Source organism: Lissotriton vulgaris, chromosome 8 (assembly GCF_964263255.1).
Source record: "Lissotriton vulgaris chromosome 8, aLisVul1.2, whole genome shotgun sequence".
NCBI classification, from domain to species: Eukaryota; Metazoa; Chordata; class Amphibia; order Caudata; family Salamandridae; genus Lissotriton; species Lissotriton vulgaris.
This window is the reverse complement of record NC_141696.1, coordinates 1,303,042,088-1,303,062,939: the sequence shown is the minus strand read 5'-3', so window position 1 is coordinate 1,303,062,939 and position 20,852 is coordinate 1,303,042,088. Positions and strand designations below refer to the sequence as shown.

Below are 20,852 nucleotides of genomic sequence, written 5' to 3'. Positions count from 1 at the left end.
TCTTTCTGTTATAGTTCTATTATTCAGTCAACAGACCAGCTAACCTTTGCCGTGTGAGAAAGGGGGGGGGGCTGAAGAGTGAGCCTGGCCATGGGCCGAGCATACACATGAAGAAGGGGACCCCTGACGTTGAATATAGGTAGAGAAGCAGAGGAGAATTGCAGCCAAAATACACAAACAGAATACTCTACCTATGTTATTAAGATATGCTATACGTCATCTATTAATTAACCATTCCGGCTAGACCAAAAAGACCATGTTCTTCACAACAGACAAGTAGTATTAAACATTATTACAAAGGTAGAGTATTCTGTGTGTGTATTTGGCTGCATGGGCCAAACATAGCCCATGGCACTTTAAATTCACCATCCCCTCGCTTCAGCGTCAAAAATGGTTCTGAGGTTGTCGCTAAAGTCCTAAGGAAGTTTTACACCTCATAATGGGCATGGTTCAGTTCAGTAAGACTTTTTTCAGTCTATTACAACCATCAAAGTATACAAATAAACAAACAACACAGGGCATGGGCTGTGCAGAGCATTGACACAATTAGCTGGAACCCAGCTATCTGCGGGGGTTTCCAGCTAACTGTGTGCACACCCTGTGATATCAGCTCCTCACCGGGTTACCGTGTGAAGAGAGCCGATATCTTGTGACACAAGTGGTATTGTTAGGTGGAAGGTCTGAGTCTACCTTAGAGGGCCATGGAAACAGACTAAGGATCTTATGTCGGCACGGAGGGTGCTACAGACTTGCTGTGTTGTCACAACCAGCAGAGGTGTACAGCCACATCCGGAGCAGCAATAGCGCCACCTAGCATAGCTGGGGAGCTATCGCATAGAAATATGAGTCTGGTGTTAGGAGAATATTTATAAATGAGGAATCAATCTGAAAGAATGTAGGTAATTTAGACATTTGGTCACAACATGAATGCATTGAAGGATGAGTATTGTTCAACACAGAGTATCTCACCTCAAAATCAACAGCATGACAGTTTTGAAGACTTGGTAACATGAAAGTTAGGAGTGGTGCATATTAAATGATGTGAACAAATCGAAGAATTATGAGATGTCTTTTCTCGCAGAACATCTTAGCCACAAGAATGTACATATGCAAAACCAAGATTTACTTATTTCGACACGTGTTCCCTGTGGCACATTATAGTGCTTAGATATTCATAATACAATATTACAATCATTCTTACATTTTTTAATCGCATTTTACATATAGTCAATCAAAACACATGATCAAAAAAGAAAAAAAAAGTGAAAATGTCCTGGGCAAAAAGGACCTTTGTGAACCGGGAACTGTAACAGTCTCAGCCCGCCTCTACCTCTTCAGCCCGCCCTCCGATTTATTTTTATTATTTTTACCAAAAATCCCTGTTTATCATCAAAAGCAATTATACAAGTAGTCACCAGCAACATGTTACACGATGATTAGTGAATAAAACAAAAACAGAGTAAATGTTTGCGTTTACATGGCGCTGTTTCATAGGACGTCAGTTTCAAGGCACACAATACTCAGCACCCATAAAAGGGCACTTGTGTCCACATCTGGCACCTTGACCAGATAATGATAGTAAAGCTGCCGTGGTTTTGGGACTATGATCTGGTTTAGATGAGTGAAGAGAGTACAGGAATAGGTCAGCAGGATCCGGGAACAGTTAAGGTAGCCTCGGTAACATTGGATCTGTCTTTGCAGGCTGTTGTCGAGAATTCATAGGAGTCGTATTGTGAAATAACAAATGTGGGACCTAAGAAAAGATTTAGAAAAAGAAACAATGTAAATATTGTTCTTTGCAGGAAGAAAAAATGAAATTGAACCAAAATGCGTAACAAGGGCCTTTGACAATTTTGCAATCCTTAACATGTGTAATCACTCGTGCCAGCTCCCCCTATGACAGTTCGCCTGTCCAGCTTGCCTGCAGTCCGCTACCTTCTGTTGCCCTGTTTGTGCTTCCTCTGCTCGTTTCTTGCTCTGTCTTGCTTTTTCTGCTTGTTTTTCTGTCCAGTGCTTTGCCTTTTTCTGCTCGTTTTTCTGCCCTCTGTTTTGCCTTTTTGGCTCATTTTTCCGCCCTCTGTTTTGCCGCCTTCTGCTCTGTTTTGCCTTTTTTGCTTGTTTTTCTGCCCTCTGTTTTGCCTTTTCTGCCCTCTGTTTTGCATTTTCTGCTAGTTTGTCTGACATTTTCTGCTAGTTTTTTAGCTCTCTGATTTACCTTTTCTGATCATTTTTCTTTCCTCTGTTTTGCCTTTTCTGCTAGTTTTTCCGCCTTCTGTTTTGCCCTCTTCTGCCCTGTCTTGCCTTTTCTATTTATTTTTCTGCCCTCTGTTTTGCCTTTTGTAGCTCGGTTCTTCCCTCTTCCTGCCATTTCCCTCCTCCCGCCACCCAGTGCCTCTCCCTTCCCCGAGGACCTGCTTAATGGAGGCCGCAGCACGATCCCATTGAGCACGTCCTCGTATCAGATCCCCTGCAACTGTTCTCCTGTCTAGCTTGCCCACAGTCTGGTACCCTCTGCTGCTTGTCTAATTGCTGCCCTCAGTTTGTGCCTTCTCTGCTCATTTCTTGCTCTGTTTTGCCTTGTCTGCTTGTTTTTCTGCCCTCTGTTTTGTCTTTCCTGCTCTTTTTTCTGCCCTCCGTTTTGCCTTTTCTGCTAGTTTTCCTGCCCTCTGTTTTGCCTTCTTCTGCTCTGTTTTGCCTTTCTGCTCATTTTTCTGCCCGCCGTTTTGCCTTTTCTGCTTGTTTTTCTGCCCTCCATTTTGCCTTTTCAGCTTTTTTTTCTGCCCTTTATTTTGTCCTCACCTGCTCTCTTTCGCCTTTCTGCTTGTGTTTCTGTCCTCTGCTTTACCTTTTCTGCTTGTTTTTTCTGCCCTCTGTTTGGCCCTTTATACTTGCTTTTCTACCCTCTATTTTGCCCTCTTCTGCTCTCTTTTACCTTTCCTGTTTGTTTTTCAGCCCTCTGTTATGCCTTTTTCTGCTTATTTTTCTGCCCTCTGTTTTGCCTTTTCTGCTTGTTTTTATGCCCTCTGTTTTGCCTTTTCTGCCCTCTGTTTTGCCTATTCTGCTCGCTCACTTTTCTACCCTCTGGGTCCCCTTTTCTTCTAGTTTCTTCCCACTGTTTCCTCATGACCTGGCTTTTGATGGAGACCTCGCACCCCGGCGCCCGGACACTCACGGTGCCACGCTCTGCAAATGCTGATTGACTGACCAAATCAGAGAGATAAGCAATAACACATTAAGTGCACTGGGGATTTACTTGCCTGGGGATTCTGCTAAAATGATATGGTATGTGTGGGCAAATTCAAGTGGGTCCACCTGTAGAAGCTGGTCAACGTTTACAAACTTGCTATTTTGTGGTTATTTACAAGTTCTTAAGTACTATCTCCACTGACACTACACATAGATTTATCTTAGTCTGGGGTAATTTGCTTGAAATTTTTGAATGAGAAGGGGAACACCCCTGCAAAGTCCCAGGAAGCATTAGAAAGGGATTTCTGGGAGGCCAGAAGGGTAGGCAGGTGATATTTTCCCATTGGAGGAACAAGACATTTTGCCAAAGCCAACGTAAATGGATTTTGTACAGGCTAAGGTGCATAAATAAAGAAACACAACATTCAGGCACACATTTTCATAGATCACACATTGATTTACACCTGTTGACAGATTTACAGACCTACTGACTTGCAGCCTTTTTTTCTGAGGTCTACAGTCTCAGCAGGCACAATCCTTTTTCTGTCCTTTCAAAGTCCAGTAGTGTTCTTAAGCTGCTACCCAGAGGGGCCAATTTTATGCCAATTTGAAGTTTGTGGGTGAAGAGGATTCCCTAACCAAGGAGGGCAAAATTCCAATGGGCAATCTTACCCACTCTTACATCAGGACCTGGGTGATTGTGACTAAACAATCCCACAGTGCATCTCTCTGCACAAATCCAAGATGTTAGAACCTTTCCTCCTTTGGTCAGCTCTAGGCACACATGAGTTATGTCCAGTATAATACGCAATCCCCCTTGGAAAGCTGGTTCCGCAAAAGGTTTTCCCCCTCTGGAAGAAATAACAGCCAGTCTGACTAAACAAAGGAGCTAGCTCACCTTTGCCTTTGACAGGCAACTGTCCATTTGAAATTCTGCCATCATGTCAGGAGGAGGTCACATCCTAGGATGCTTGATTGTGGTCCAGGGAAGACATGGCTTGGCAGTTCGGGCTGCACTGTACCCATTAGGCACAGGGTCAAGACTGATTTGCATATGGCCATGTCTGAACTGGGGTGGCGTGGTTAGAAAAATAACGATGGATTAAACCCAGATCTGTGACTGGTGGTGAATGTTTTGCCAATGTGCAACATTCCGTCCATCATTGTGTGTGTTTTGCTGTTCGCCCTATGTGGGAAGGGTATGCCCAGACGTGGGTTCCTTGCTCACTATGCCACTGGAGTCAAGCTATCCTGGTTGATGACGGCTGATAGCCAGAAACCGGTCCTAGGATGCTTGATTCCGGTCCAGGGAAAGACATGGCTTGGCAGTTCGGACTGGACTGTTCCCATGAGGCACAGGGTCAAGACTGATTTGCATATGGCCATGTCTGAACTGGGGTGGCGTGGTGAGCAAAATAACGATGGATTAAACCCAGATCTGTGACTGGGGGTGAATGTTTTTCCAATGTGCAACATATTCCGTCCATCATCTTGTGTGTTTTGCTGTTCGACCTCCTTCCACCAACAGGCCTTTTGTTCCCCTTTTCTGCGAGCCATTGACACCTGGAATTAAGGCAGCAGGCTGTTTCAGGGGACAACTGCTGTAGTTAATGAGAAACAGCTACTAAAAATGTGGGGCAAGAAAGTGGTGACTTTCCAAAGTCACATTAAATCAGACTTTAGCTCTATGGGTTTATTGTAACAATTAATTTGATACCTGACCTCAGGGTACTATATTTGGTGGTTCTAAATGGATGTTAGCACTTAGCAGCTGCGTTAGTGTTGCCCCATGGTAGCTATGGGACTACAACCCTTTCTACTGTAAAAATAACAATGGCAAATTTTCACTGTCAGGGCACATAAAACATATAAGAAACATGTACCTCTTTTTAATATTCTGCACTCTGCCTTATGGTAGCTTAATGTCTACCTTAAGGTTAACTAATACATTCCAAAAAGGAAGGTGTGTACTAGGCAAAAGGGTTATTTTGCCATGTCGAGTCGGCAGCTTAAAATATGCCTGAGTAGGCTGAAGGGATGGACCTACAGCCATGTTTTTACTTTGTAACTGCAGTGGTGACACCATATATGCTGCAATCCACTGGTTACTTTAAACTTACTTACCCTGTTTAGACTAGGGATTTATAGGTAAGTTATATATGCCAGTCAGGGATTATCCAATTGTACATACATTTGAGGGGTGAGAGAACATGCACTAGTACCTCGTCAGTGTGGCCCAGTTCACTTAAGAGAAAAAAGACAAAAAACGCAGCATCAGTCCAAATAATTGGAGGAAAGGGGTGTTCATACAAAAGGGGGCATTTCCTTACACTGTACATATGAAGAACTGCCTTTCAGCCCACTTCTCTCTAGGAATATCCTTTGTCAAATGTAGGGTTACCATATTGCTTAATGTACAATGTGCATCAAGCCAGAGGCTTTGGTTCTGCAAAATGTATCAAGTGTGTTAAAGTGTGTTACTTCATTTACATCAAATAGAACTGATTGTGAATGTTAGACCTGGCATCATTGGCTTGAGTCTCCCTTCCATTTTTGACGGATTGCCTCCTCTGTTTTGCTGCTTTTATGCTTTGGGCACTGTGCCACTGGTAATCAGTGCCACAGTGCAAGTGCTCCCTATGTTAAATGTATGTACTAAATGGTTATTCCATGATTTGGTTATTTGATTTATCTGTCAGCCCCTAGTACAGTGCACATGTGTGCCCAGGGCTTGTAAATCAAATGCTGCTGGTGGGCCTGCAGCATTGGTTTGCCACCCACAGAAGGAGCTTGTAAAGTGTGTCTCAGGCCTGCCATTGCAAGGCCTGTGTGCAGTCTAGCACTGCCATGTCGACTTGGCCAAGTGCACCATCTTGCCTGTCCCTAAACCTTCCCTTTGCTTCATATTAGACACCCCTATGGTAGGCCCAAAGGCAGGGTGCATTGTGAGTATAAGGTAGGACATGCCCTGATGTAGCATGTTCTAATAGTGAATTACAGCCATTTTCATTTTTCACTATTGAAGGCTACCTGTTCTCATTGGGCAGAAAAGGCAGTTAGAATATTACATTCTTATAATTCTACCTGACTCAGGGAACATGGTAGAAATTCAAATTTAGTATGCCTGAACTCAGAATAATAAAATACATATTTTAATAAAGGTGGTTTTAATATTCTGTGTTTGAAAATACCACTTTTAGAAAGTAGATATTTTCGTGCCTAACTATCCAGGCTTGCCTCTGCTGGGTTGTGTATTCCTTATCTGGGTTTGTGAGTGACAGGGCTGGGGAATTCCAGGAGACAGGCTGGGGCAGCCCAGTGGTGAATAGAGAGATCTGCATGTAGATGGGAGGGAGGAGTTGCACCTTGGACCTGAATAGGGCTAGGCCTTCCCTCTACAATGCTGGCTCCACTCCCTGTGGCTTGTCTGATGTCTCTGCCCTGCACTGTGAAAGGAGAGGAGGAATCATGTCAACAGAATGCTCCAGAGCTGTATCTTCCCTCCCCTGTGCTGGCTCCACCTCCTGTGGGGCGGCTGATGTCTCTGCCCTGCACAGTGAAAGGAAGAAGAGAGTCATGTAAACATAGTGTTCAGGAACTGGTTTGGACTAGGCAGGGGCCCCTCTGCCTTCAGAGAACAAAGGATTTTGGGGTATAAATATTGGGACCCTGATCCCAAGAAATTAGATCACTTCTGGACAAGAAACCTTTCTGCCAAGGAGAAGAACCAAGGAAGCTGCAGTAGTTTGGACTGCCCCTCTGCCAGTGTGCTGTTTGCTGGGTTGGCCTGCAGTGGTTGCTTCATTGCCAAGGGAAAGGAGAAGGAACTTTGTAAGGACTTTCATCTACAGAATATTCTCCAAGGGCTTGAACTGTGCTAGCCTCCTGCTGAAGTCTCAGGGACAAAATATGTCACCTCCAACTCCCTCCTGAATTTCCTTGCTGGGAATTCTGACTCCAGACACTTGCGTGCCGCTGGGAGCGTGACGCATCGAGAAGAAGCGTTTCGCCGCCGCAGCTGAATTCGACGCAACGCCGGAGAAGCGAGTCTTCGCCGCATCTCCCTGGAAGCGTGTGTTCATCGAAGCTGCCTACTGTCGTATCACCGGAGAAGCGTGACGCAGGGCCTCCAAAGTACAGAGTTGTCGCAAGGCTGCCAGGGGGTCATCGCATCGTCTTCGCATCGCCGCATCAAGGGCGCCATCTTCTCGCATTACAACTGGATCATTGCATCGCATCAAGGCGCCATCTTGCACACCACAACGGGGCGGCAGGCCGAGAGTCTACGCTCACCTGTGCATGGTAAGGCTCACGACGAGTCCCCTACTCTGCGCAAGCATTGAGGCAGGACGCAACCGTTCCCCCGGATCACGGAACCGACGCATCTCCCCTTTTGCGAGCCTTTTGTTCACTTTGCATTACGCATCCAGGTACTTTGTTGAGAACTTTGTTGCATTTATCATCAACTTGAACTAAGCAACTCTAATCATATTTTAAGCAATCTTAAGTGTAGTATTGTGGGTTTTTGTAGTTTTTGGTCTTGTGTTAAAACTATATAAAGAATACTTATTTTTATAAAACCTGTGGTGTGTCCATCTGTAGTGTTGATAACTGTATTACTGTGTATATTCACAAATGCTTAACACACTGCCTCTGAGATAAGCCTGTCTGCTTATGCCAAGCTACCAAAGGGGGTGAGCAGGGGTATTAAGGAGTGTAATACCCTTATCCTGACTTAGAAGTAAGGGTCCCTATTTGGACAAAGGTGAATTCCAATGCCAACTAGAGACCCCCAGATCTAACAGTGAACATACCATTTGACTGTGAAACTTTATATAGGAAAATATGTAGATGAAGCCCAGCAGGGAATTAAAAGAGACACAGTGTGCTCCAAAGAAGTCCTTCGGTTTTGGATGCTCTTCAATTTCGTATATCAGGGACATGTTCGAGCAGTCCTCTTCAGGACATGCTGCCTACTATGGCACCAGCAGCAATATTAAGCTTAACGCCTCCCCTTCTCCCATCATGGACACTTTTCATCAAGAGGTAATACAAGACAAGCCTGCAACTGTAAAGAAATAAAACTGTGGAGAGGTACTCAGTCCACAGCTCAAAAGACAAAGAACCACACCTTACTTTTCAGCACTGAATAATAATAATAATAATAATCCACATTTGTAAAGCGCAAACCATCACCCATTAGGGTCTTTAGGCGCTGGGGGCCGTCTGGAAGATTAAGCAATCTATTGCCTAGAGTCACAGGGTGCTGGGCTAATCTGCTACCGGCCCCGGGGATCGAACCGTGATCCCCAGATTCCGGAGTCAGTCACCCTGGCCGCGGCGTCACACCTCTCCCCTCCCATCCCTTTGTTTAGTCGCATTTCAGATATTGTCTTGGAGCGGGAAGCAAATAACATGATTCGATGGGTCCTGGAACTACTTATCCAGTTTGGCCATCTTACAATCTATTGAGGTAAAAACAGTTCCTCCAACTCTGGAAAAGCATCAGTACCTTACAGACCTCCAGTATGAACTTCTGATCATACTACCCGAAGGAGTCATAGAAATGGTACCCAAGAGGCAGCAGAATTAGGCATTGTACTCCATGTATATGCTGCTCAGGATAAGGCCTAGATCTCAGACAGCTAAGCAATGTTTGCAAGAAACAATCCTTCAATAGATACTTTTACCTCCAGAGTCCTCATCTCATCATTTTCTACCAGACACCAGGCTGCATCCAAAAAATTTACAATAGCTTTTCTACGCTGACAGGTGGCACCATGGGTCTTTCATGGTCTAGATTGAGCTGCTGAGGTAATTTCGAGGACTTGTCCTCTTTGTGCAGGTCATCATCATTTGCCTCCGTTACATTGATCGATTGAGAGGTGTTCCACTTCTGGTGATGCCCTCAATGTCAGGTTGCAATGTTTGTTGAGGGTTGCCATTCGATTGTTCCTGGCTTTGTTCTGGTGCATTGCCCGGTACTCACAGCTTTTCACACCTGGTGCTGACCCATCTCCCTTAGGAAGTATTCACCCAGACTTTACTGGTGAAGTTCCAGCCCCCTCTGCCTCTTTCTGGTGCACCTTTGGATGCTGAGGAGCTTCTGGGCCCATCTTATGCACCTAGGCTGGTAGTTTGTACCACAGCATCAGTCGGCTTCAGCAGTGTGTTGCACCATAAAGGGCTCAATGTGTTCCACTCAGCCACCAAAGGTGTCAATATTTTCGCCATCATCACCAGGTTCTACAGGTGTCAGATGTTCTGTATGTCAAAATCAACCAAAACGTAAGGTGCTGATCCTGGAAGGGTGTCTCCTGGCACAATGCAATTTTGACCCAAGTCCCAGGCATTGGCTCGCCTTCCTGGGTTCATTATGGCTTCAAGGAAAGTGTGTGAAGAGGTAGTTGACGCCAAGGAAATGTTTTAGGCCTACTCTTTCTATGAGTCACCCTTTAGTATTACAAGCCTCCTTTGATCACAGAATTGGCAACACTTCCTCTGATCACAGAATCGACAACACTTCCTCTTCACCCAGTCTGTCGGATTTGGAATGGCAGTAGAATGATGACATGGGAATGAAAGTATTCTTAGGTCTGACCTTGATATAGTGGACTCGGTAGCCAAATCCATGGGTTCCTCTGTGTCTGTATGCTGTACTGCTAGATTTAGTTGCACTGGTGTTCTGATGGCTGTCCAGGCTGTTGGACTTTTCTTTTGAGGGCTCTCATCTTTTCAGTGCAGGGGATGAGCGAGTCCTAGTGAGGCACATTCCTACTAGACTACCGACTTGCCCTATGAGTACGTTATGGAGGATGCATTGGTAGGCTTCCATTAGCTCAAGGGTTAAGCAACATAGTACACTTATTTCTGTTGAACATGCGTAAAGTTGTCATACACTTCATAGTACTGATTGGAACAGTCATGTCCTTGAAATTGCTTCAGAGGCCCCACTGCTGAATTTTACCCTCTCATTCACACAGGCCTACGGTATGTGGACTCACAAATGCTTTGGGTGTCCTAGTTCTGGTGGGAGTTTCCATCATAGGTCAAAAATGCTTGGGCTGGCAGGAACTACCATGGTTTAACTTGTTTTTTTTTGCTTGCTTCTCTTCCAAGGTGTGATGTACCAGCCTCCTGATGGCACCCTTCTACTAGTGGTCCAATGTTCTTAAGTGAGGACCTCTTTGAGGTCCTGTTTTAGAGGGTTTAAGGAACTTCTGTTCTCCTGCAATGGGTTATCTGTTGTTGAAGCCTAAGATTGGACAGACAATTCCTGTTCTGAGTTTAGTGCTATTCTTTTATCACTGCTTGTTTCATTCCAACTGCAGTAAGCGGAGCACCATGCCAGCCCAATTCGGTCCATGGCATGCTGTTTGCCCTATCTAGTCATCGTTCCTGCTTTCTAACCTCTTTCTGTTTTTCACCTACAAATATTCCAATTTAGGAATCTGCACACTGGTCACAACTATTCTGATGTTGGCACCATGTCTGCAGAAGAGGGAAGAAATCAGCATCTATACAGGCCTGTATACGTCATTTTCAGTGCGAAGCAACATCGATGCAAAGCCATCAGCCCACCTGCCAGCACGCTTTCAGTTTTCCAAGGTGAGGAATGTGCAGTAAGAGTCTCTACCAGAAAAGGCGTGCCCGCCCTCGCTCCCCCAGGACAAAGAAGTGTACTCCAAGGGTCATAAGGCTGACCTCCTGTTAAAGCTACAGGGACACAAAAACTATGAGAGGCCTTTTCCTGTAAATACCCAGCCCTGGACTGGACTCTGCTTTTGGCCTTTGCCTGGCACTCTGTCAGTTTCTAAGTGCCTCCCGTGGGGGACCTAGTATAATCCTACCTACACTCCCAACTCGGTCAGCGTTAAATTGCACCTCGGCCCTGTTCTACTACGACATTGACTACCACTGGTGCTTTGTGTTTCTTGGCGCTATTTCTACTTAAAACTTGAAAAATACATATCTCCGGTTCCCTCATTTATTTATTACATTTTAATATAGTTTTCCACTCCGTTATGGGATTTTTATTGTTTAGCATTTCAAATGTATTACTATTTAACTACTACATAAATAATTTACACATTGCCTTTAAGCCTCTCTACTGTGTACCATAGCTACCAGGGAGTTAAGCTCAGGTTTATTTAGTGACATTTGTGGTTCACTCTGACCAGGATTATGATTATTACTTGAGGTGGATACTTACCCAGTTAACTAATAACCCCATTTCTTGCACCCTTACTGATATTATGATGCCCACCATATTGAAGCCCTGTTCTTGCCCGAATGTGAATAGGCAGGTGGCCAGACTTCACAGATGGCGCCTGGTGACCCAGATTTTCTCACCCACCACCTCAATCCAGAGAGACTTATCAGGCAGGCCTCAACCAGTGAAATGAATCCTGAATCATTTCTAACCTGAGGGAGAATCCAAAAGGGTAGAGGCTTTTGGAAAGCGCATGTTTTTTTCGGTACGTTTAGCATTATGCAAAGCTAAATTACTCAAATGGTAAATTTTACAAAATTCTGTTTGTATGCTGGGTTGTTACACACATGCCCTGTAGGACAAGGCTAGCAAGAACTTGCCGGCAGTCATATACGACTTTAGAAGTACCACGCACATCATGGGTCAACCATTAGCACTGGAACATTTTGCCACACAATGTAAAGAGTTCCTCTGAACTCTGCAGCATTTGTTCTTTTTGTGTTACCCAGTGTAAAACATTGGCAGTGTGCTGAGCAAGTCTCTCACTTTCTAGGGCCTATTTACAAACTTGTCACGCAGTGCACCGTAGCAAGTCCCCTTGCTGCGCTGCACTATATGACAGGGAAAGGGAAGGAATGTGCCATATTTAAGGTACTACGGTGCATTCCTGCCTTTTCCCCTGCACTGACTCCCCTTTTGGGCAGCCTTCACCAAAGAAGGCACCCCTGCACCATGGTGCAAAGGTGCCTGTGTTGCATGCAGTATTGCAGAAAAACAATCTTGAGACGCATATTTCTCTTTCTGTGCGCTGCAGAATGCAGCACACCTGGAAAGAGGAAGTAACCAGGAGAAATACTGATATTTTTCCTAGTTACCCCTCCCTGGGAAGGCGTATCTTTTCGGCGCATTCCGAGGTTTATCAATTCTGGTAAATCTGGGAAAACGTCAAAACCCCTCCCTTGGCCAGAATAAGGCAATGCAGTGATTTGCGCTGCGTTGCTTTACTCCAGATTTTTGGAGCCACTCAGGCGACGTACAGTGCCCTTGCGTGGCTTCATATATCTCATTTAGGACTTGTGCCACTCTTGCACCACGTTGCATGGTGCAGGAGCAGTGCAACTCCGCTTGTAAATAAGCCCCTCCGAATTTTGCTGCTACCATTGTTTGCAGCTCAGCCAGAGAGGGTCAAGGAAAGGTTGATAGTCGCCATTGTTAAACCTCTGGAGAGTGGGTGATTCCCGCTCTATGCAGACACAGATACCTTTAAATTCAATGACAGTCTTCTGCCAGTGACCAGTACTGTCCCCGTGCAGTAAGTAAATGTGAACACAAGATGTAGGTGGCACTTACTTCTAGAGCTTCAGCTTATGCCAAAGGAGGTACTTCTGATATTCATATTATTAAAGGGATATTTCTGTTTGATTGTAATTGCAATTAAGTTTCACTCACAGTGTCACAGATACGGCATGAAATGTCACACATAAACACACTTAAACCATGACAATGTTACACATTAGCAAACTCAAAACCTGGCAGCTATGCTTAAGGACTTCTTTGTTCCAGACGACCCATGACTAACAAGATGCAGCCAAATATGATTTCTTGGCAGATCAGGATCCTAGTGATTGCCAGTGGATGGCAGCAGGTATTAACGTTCATGGTGTACTTAGTCATCACCATGGATACGTATCACAGGATTCTCCATCGAAGTACAGGCCTCCCTCATGGGTATGCCCTTTAAAAAGTTATGCCTTTAAGGGGAGATTGCAGACTCTCTATTGGATCACTCTAAGGACAATGAAGCTACGACACACTCTTCGGGACTGTGACCCGTGTCAAGCAGTTTCCACCTCATTTCAGGAAGTTTCAAGGCTATTCCAGAGGGCTGGCCTACAGACAGAAACATTCTTTCCTGCTAGTACAGCAGGCACCCCAGTCCTTTCAAGGTCCTGAACCTGGCTCTGGCTTGGAGGCAGGCAGTGAGCAGGCCAGTAGGGTCATCAGTCCTCCAATTTGTCTTCCTTTTCTTCCAGCAAACCACTTTTGTCTGCCCTTAGAGCTGGTAAGGTGTGTTATATTTATGAAAAAGTGTCAGAGTGAGTGCTGCACAATATGGATGTATTAAGTGTTAATTTTTTTCGGTTTTTGTTAATGATTGCTTGAGGTTTGTTACTTTAATATTGTGGTATTTAATGGGTATGCATGTTAGCACTTAGCGAAATGTTTGTTTTTGTTATTTGGAGGGTATAGTTAGAGAAGCTGTATGAAATGAAGCTTAACTTAAGGGTTTGCATAGCGTGGTTAGACGGGTAGAGACCATTTCCCTCAGCAATGATGTGAAATACGAATTAGCCATTCCAAATTTGCGGCGAGCGAGATGTGGAATTATAGGTTTTTTCCACACTCTGTTGTAATTTTTGTATTTGTTGATTTGAGTGTATATCGGGTGGAGATCTAATACACAATTTAGACGCTAAAGGAGTTTAATACGTGGTTGAATGGGCGGTAATAATTTCCACTAGCAGTGATATGGACTATGGATTAGCCATTCTAAGACAGTGGTGAGCGACACAGGATTGTTGTGTAGACGTTTCTGTTTGGGGTTCTTTATTTACGTGGTCAAGAACTTCGAAAACAGGCTTTGGACGGTCGTTTTTTTGGGCATGTACTTTTATGATTGAATGGTGCACATTTAAAAAGGCTGAGACTATAATGGCTGTCTTTGCTCCTAACCGATGTTGTAATGAAGGAGGTGTTTCCCCGATATGAAAGATGAGGTTTATGAGGTGGAACAGGGGTGGGAGCACACTGCTTCACCTCCCAGCAAGGTTCGCCCCTGGCATTGTGGTAAATGCAGTTTCAGTTACTTGCTTGCTTCAAGAGTGTTTGAGTGTTTCGCCACAGTTGGTGCAGATAGTGCTGATCTCGAGACACATGTTTCTGGTTCTTTAACCGTCATCAGTAGAGATTACAGTCTTTGAAATTTGGGGTTTGCTAAGTAGGCTGCCAACATCTTTCTAAGGTCAGGTACCTCTCACAGGCATACGGGTGCTTTATCCACGAGTTTGTCAGCTCAATGACTCACAGGAGTACTATTAAACAGGAACAGGGGTGGGAGCACCCCGCTTCACCTCCCAACAAGGTTCGCCCCTGGCATTGTGGTAAATGCTGTTTCAGTTACTTGCTTGCTTCAAGAGTGTTTGAGTGTTTCGCCACAGTTGGCGCAGATAGTGCTGATCTCTAGACACATGTTTCTGGTTCTTTAACCGGCATCAGTAGAGATTACAGTCTTTGAAATTTGGGGTTTACGGAGAAGGCTGCCAACATCTTTCTAAGGTCAGGTACCTCTCACAGGCATGCGGGTGCTTCATTCACGAGCTTGTCCGCTCAATGACTCATGGGAGTACTATTAAACAGGAACAGAGGTGGGAGCACACAGCTTCACCACCCAGCAAGGTTCGCTGCTGGCATAGTGGCAAGTGGAATTTGCTTGCTTTTTTATATTGTCTACACATTTGGGTAAGTGATCTGAAATTGTGTGTATTCTGATAGGAGCAAGTGTTGGGGTTGTTGTAAATGGGTGTTTTTAGTACTTATTAGTATGTAAGGGACATGTCTGAGTGTTTAGAAACATGGAGCAATATAGTTAGAGCGATGGCAGTAATGAAAACTTGTGTATTTATTTGTAAGACTGGATTATGTCTAGGATATAGATTTACCTGCACTCGCAAAATGAGGATTTCTGGTAAATTACAGATATAAAGATGTAAGTAACACTGGAATGATTAATGCATTATGTATGCGAATTGATGAATGTTTTCTGTTAAAATGTTTGAATAACATCATCTGTAACATGTTTACAATGCGATAATGAGAACACAGGGGCCCATTAGAAGTCTGCCCGCCACCCTAGCGGTGCTAGGACCGGCCGCCAGTTGTGGGGCGGTCCAGTACTGGTAATTAGGATGCCACTGCCACAGTGGCGGTGGCATCCCGCATATATTACATTGTGGCGGGTGGTGCTGCGAGCAGCACCCGCCACATTGCAATATATGCATGTTGTGCATTGGCATGCACAACGTGACAGGCATCGCGTGGTGCCTGCCACCTTGTGCATGCCAATGTTGGGGGTACCATGTGTACACCCCAAGGGCAGCCCCCCCTCGGGGGCCCGCAACGAGCCCTCAAAGAGAACTCGATGCCTTTCAATGGCAGAGTTTCCGCCATGGAAAGGCATTAAAAATGCCACATCATAATATTGATGGCGGTGCCTTGCAAGGCAATGCCACCATATTATAGGCTTTTTCCGCCCAGTAGATTGCCTACCGGCGGAAAAGCAGCGGACGGTCTTTCCGTCTGCCGCGGTACCCCCACCATGCTAATGTGGCGGGGGGTAACAGGCCGTCCGGAGGGGTGTTTTGGCGGTGGATCACCACCGCCAGTCGGGCAGTGGCGATCCGCCCGCCATGCTAATGACCCCCATAGTTCTGCTTGCAATAGGATGTACACACCGGGCATCTATCTGAAACAAGTTGGTTATGTAATAATGATACATGAGCATTTTTATGATCATTTCTTGTAAATTTAGTTTGTGTTTTGAGGCTTTCAGTCAATATTTGGTATTTGATATAATGTTCTTGATTCATGAATGAATTATTTATACAAAAAGTATGAGATTTTGTAGATAATAAAGAATGCAGTAGGTGATGCCGATTTATATAATGGCATTGTAATTATTCATAGTAGATATTTTTAATGGAAGTTCAGACCATTGATTGATTTGTATATTTGAGCCATGTGTCAATGTTCTTCTGGGATGTTTTAATTTGCGATAATGATTTTAAATGTTTTAATGTGACGTGTGTATTTGTATGTATTTATGTTCAAAGCCCTAATGAAGTCCTGTTTGTTGGACGAAACGCATTGGATGGGCTGAGAAGCCTTTTTTTGAAGGATAACATTCAATATATGTCAACATTAGCTCCTGTGATTTTAACGGACTGAATAGAGAATGGACATATACTTGGACATTTATCGGATTCTTCTGACAATGTGTTCCTATAAACTTTAAAGTGTTTTCATGATTCTTGGAGTGCTCCCCTTTGCAGAGTGCTGTATATATGGGGATTTTGTGACTAACGTTTTGTTTTCTCTGATCTCTGTATTAGTAGCATGGAAGCCTACTTGGCACTGGTTTTCAGGCTATGTATATATGATGCACATGTGTAGTCGGCCTCATTTTCTGCATTTCTTTGCTGTGACTGTGCATAGTAAGTACATGAGTACCTAAAATATGCTTCCTCTATGATATAACATAATCCAACCCACAAGAATCAGCATATGTTCGCTTAGGTCTAGGCAGAGGACCGCCTACAGTGCGTTGAACTGTTTGGTGCGAGTGATCTCGCATTGAACATACCCCTTGCCCTGCCTTTCTGGAAGCCTAGACCTGAGGCTCAAATAAACTGGTTCTTGTGGGTTGGATTATGTTATATCATAGAGGATGCATATTTTAGGTACTCATATGACCTTATGCCGTTCCACCAAAATAGGTGAGATATCGTAACACCTCCACACTTTTTTCGGACCCAGAGTGGGGTCTACACCACATTCATTAGTCCTAAGAAACACCTCGATCCATCTGGACCACCAGTGCATGAAACATATCGACCTAATCCAGCATAAACCACATTGCGTCTATGCTCTATTCACCAAACAGTATTGCTTCCTAACTTTGCATCTACTGCCAAGTTTTTATGGCCCTTTTTTAATCTACCATAGGAACCCCTCAATAAACGTATCACAGGGTATCCTTCAGGCATTTTAAATTCACGTTTACACTCCACTGTTTAGCTTCACACACATGCGGGCACGCACCATCACGTCTTCTGCTTCAAAAGATCTCCGTCAAAGAACCCTCTCGCAGGGCACATGGGACATTGCAATGCCGGCCCACGAGAAGCAAAAAGTTCGATGATGAAGCATGACACCCACATGGGTGTGTGAGGGCTTCACTTCCTAATAAGGAAGATCCCCTTCACATTGTCCAATGTTCACCTGTTTTCATTTCTACTTTTCTAGATAGGAACAAGTACCCTATTTTTGTTGATGCACTTGCTAATCCTCATTAGGAGCATAGGCACTGGACCCTAATTACGCTCCGTGTCCCTCTCTCCTTTTGATATATATAAATATTGTGATCACCATCGTACCTTTAATCTCTGCTGAATGTATGTGTTTTGAGCACCATTTTTTCCTTTTTGCTGCTAGATTTCTCTTTGTTACCCTTGTTTTTCTTGCTACTGATATCCTTTGTTCAGCTCATGTCTCTGTTTCCTTTTTTGTTTAGATGTTTAGGACATTGTTGTTCAACAGACAGTTTCTTCTGTTAGCATGACAAGGCACGCTCCGAGTCTTACATTGCGCCTGGAGGTGGGTATTGTGTTTGGATGGTTTATTTTGCCCTTTTTTCCTTCTAATTCAGGAGAGTTGGGGGTCTGGAAGATTATGCTTTCATTCCCTTTGGGTGGCTTTCACTTTGGTAGCCTCAACCACTTATCTGCCAAATGACTGGTGCTGTGGTATTGGGTATCTGAAAGAAACACATTAGTGTTAGATTCCTCACCGTAGAATATCCCGAGGTGTCAGACTGGATCCAGAAAGTTTTCGCTAGCAGTACCTCTGCGCGTAAGTAGGTGGCGTTGTGCGGCTCCGTGTCCGTCGTTGGAATCGTCGGTGCCGAGATGACGTCACGGAGACTACTTAGGTGCCACCCATGCGCAATGACATCAGTTCTTTCTTTTTCTGCACCAGTAAGCGCAGATTCGGTTAGAGCACGTACCATAGTCACTTTTTGACTATCCTTTTGAGACTTTTGTCTCCTGTAAGTCTACTCTGGTGCACTTAGGGATGCCTGGTTTAAAGTCTTGTGGGGCCTGCCGTCGCAATATGCCAGTAGCGGACCCTCACAACATCTGTCTCTACTACCTGGAGAGCGACCACGACTCTCTGTCCTGTATGGACTATCTGAAAGAGACACGTTAGTGATAGATTCCTTACCTTAGAATATCCCCAGGCGTCAGACTGGATCCGGAAACTTTTGCGTAGCAATACCCCTGCGCGCCGGTAGGCGACGTCTGCGGCTCCGCGTCCGTCGTCGGCGTCGTGAGCGCCGGGATGACGTCGTCGGAGTACTTAGACGGCGCCCATGCGCGCTGACGTCAGTTCTTCTTTTTTCCGCGCCAGCTAGCGCAGATCCGGAAGAAGCTCTACCCCCAGTCAATTTTTGACTGAAATTTTTGATCCTTTTGATCTCTCTTTGTCGATTTCTCGACTATCGGTGCCAGGGATGCCCGGGTTCAAGCCTTGCTCGAAGTGCGGCCGACTCATGTCGGTCACGGACCCCCATCGCCGGTGCCTGAAGTGCTTAGGCCTCGACCACGACGATCGATCCTGCTCCGACTGCCGGGCCCTGACGTCGAAGGCTAGGCGGGAGCGGTCCCGCAAGCGTCTCGAACTAAGGCAGTCGGCCCCGCGCCGCTCCAGGTCCCGGTCCCGGTCCCACGGGAGGTCGAGGGACAGGTCGCGAGGTCGGAGTCATCGACGCTCCGGAAGTGGACACCGATCGTCTGGTTCCAAGTCCTCAGGTAAGAGGCATGAGAGGTCGGAGCGACGTCATCGATCCTCCGACCCGCCCCGACGCTCGCACGATGCGGCCGGGGACTCGGGCGACACCGCCCACGCGGCTCCGCGGGAGTCGCAAGCGTCGCCGCCTGCCCCACACCTTCGGCTCCCTGGGCACGGCGCGACGCCGGAGGAGGTCGAGAGGTACCTCATGGCCATGAGGGCCCTCCCTCCTCAGTCGGTTCCCGTGGCGCCTTCGGGCCGATCGGTTCCGTCTGGAGGTCCTTCCGGGTCGGGCGCTTCGGCCCCGACGACGTCGGGTGCTTCGGACCCGGCGCCGCTGGCGACTTCGGTCTCGGCGCCACAAGACCTCGCTGGATCCGGCTCCGGATCCGGGACCTCGCCGGTCGACCTTACGACCTCGCCGGCGCCGTCCCTTCAGGTGTCGTCCCCGGCAGCGGATGTGGTTGCCACCCCCAATGTCTCCTGCGGTTCTGCTCAGGCGTCGGGAGGGCGCCGCTGGGCGCCGATTCCGTCGGCCTTTGGAGACTTTTATCTCCACGAGGAGGCCCTGGCTGTTAATCCTGGTCTTCAGGACACAGGTGACGAGGAGAATTGGGAGGGGTCCGAGGACCCTCTGGCACATGATTGCCAGTCACAGCAGGACTGGACATATGAGCTTGGGGAGGCCAGTGGTATTGACACCTCGCCAGACACTGGATTTACATCGCCCCGACTGTGGCTTCGGAGGCGGGTTCTGCTTACAGCGTAGTGTTGACGAAGGCAGCTAAGGCCTTAAACCTTCAGCTCCCCGTCGCGGCCGTGAGGACTAATCTCCTCACTGAGGTCCTCAAACCGCAGTCAGGCTCCGCGGAGCCCCTCCTGCCGTTCAATGAGGCCTTGTGTGACGTTCTTCTGGGCACTTGGTCCAAGCCCGCCACAGGCCCCCCTGTGGACAGGAACGTGGCCAGACGCTACCGCCCGGCCCCGGGCGACCCATGCTTTTTGTCCACCCATCCCACCCCCGAGAGTCTGGTCATCCAGGCCTCAAACTCCCAAACCGCATTCCCGTCGGCACCGCCCGACAGGGAATCCAAGAGATATGAACAGTTCGGGAAGAAGGTTTTCTCGTCTGTGAGCCTTGGGCTGCGGTCTGTGAACACCGCCTGTCTCTTGGGCCGCTACATCCACACTCTGTGGGACACGGTTGCGGAGGTGCTGCCTAGATGCCCGGAGGAGGTCCAGGCTAAACTCAGCCAAGCCCTTGCGGACGGCCGAGATGCAGCACGCTTTTCTATCCGGTGTGGGCTGGATACAAGGACTCACTGGGCAGGGCGATGGCAACGACGGTGGCGGTTCAACGCCACGCCTGGTTGAGGTCCGCCAACTTCTCGGCCGATGTCCAGGCCACCCTCCTGGACATGCCGTTTGATGGCCGTCGCCTCTTCGGCGACAAGGCAGACCATGCGCTGGAACGTTTCAAGGACTCCAGGGCTACAGCCAAGTCCTTGGGCCTTACGGCCCTACGCCAGCAATCGGGTGCCTTTCGCTCCTTTCGTGGCCACGGAAGGGGCGCCCCACCACGGACCGCCAGCCACACGCCGCAAAATGTCCAGCAGCGCGGTGGCAGACGTGGGAACCGCCGTGGCGGTCGGGGCCCGCGGCGAGGCCAGTCCACACCTCCCTCAGCAGCACCGGCCTCAAAACCTTCCTAGTCCGAGTTTTCAGGCCCATGTGACGCCTGTGGGGGGCAGGGTTCGCCATCACCTCTCCCACTGGCATACAGTCACTTCGGACAGGTGGGTGCTGCAGATTGTCCGAAGGGGCTACT

At 46.8% G+C, this 20,852-nt stretch overlaps 1 protein-coding gene across 2 annotated transcripts in view; it reads right to left on the bottom strand.

Moving 5' to 3' along the window:
* Positions 1–1,185: 1,185 nt before the first annotated feature.
* Positions 1,186–20,852, bottom strand: part of C8H11orf65 (chromosome 8 C11orf65 homolog) — a 262,871-nt gene continuing 243,204 nt past the window's right edge. For both annotated transcript variants that reach the window (XM_086933476.1, XM_086933477.1), the window contains one exon: positions 1,186–1,753. In XM_086933476.1, coding sequence (XP_086789602.1) covers positions 1,644–1,753 — 110 coding nt within the window. In that variant the 3' untranslated portion in view covers positions 1,186–1,643. The remainder of the gene's footprint in view (positions 1,754–20,852) is intronic.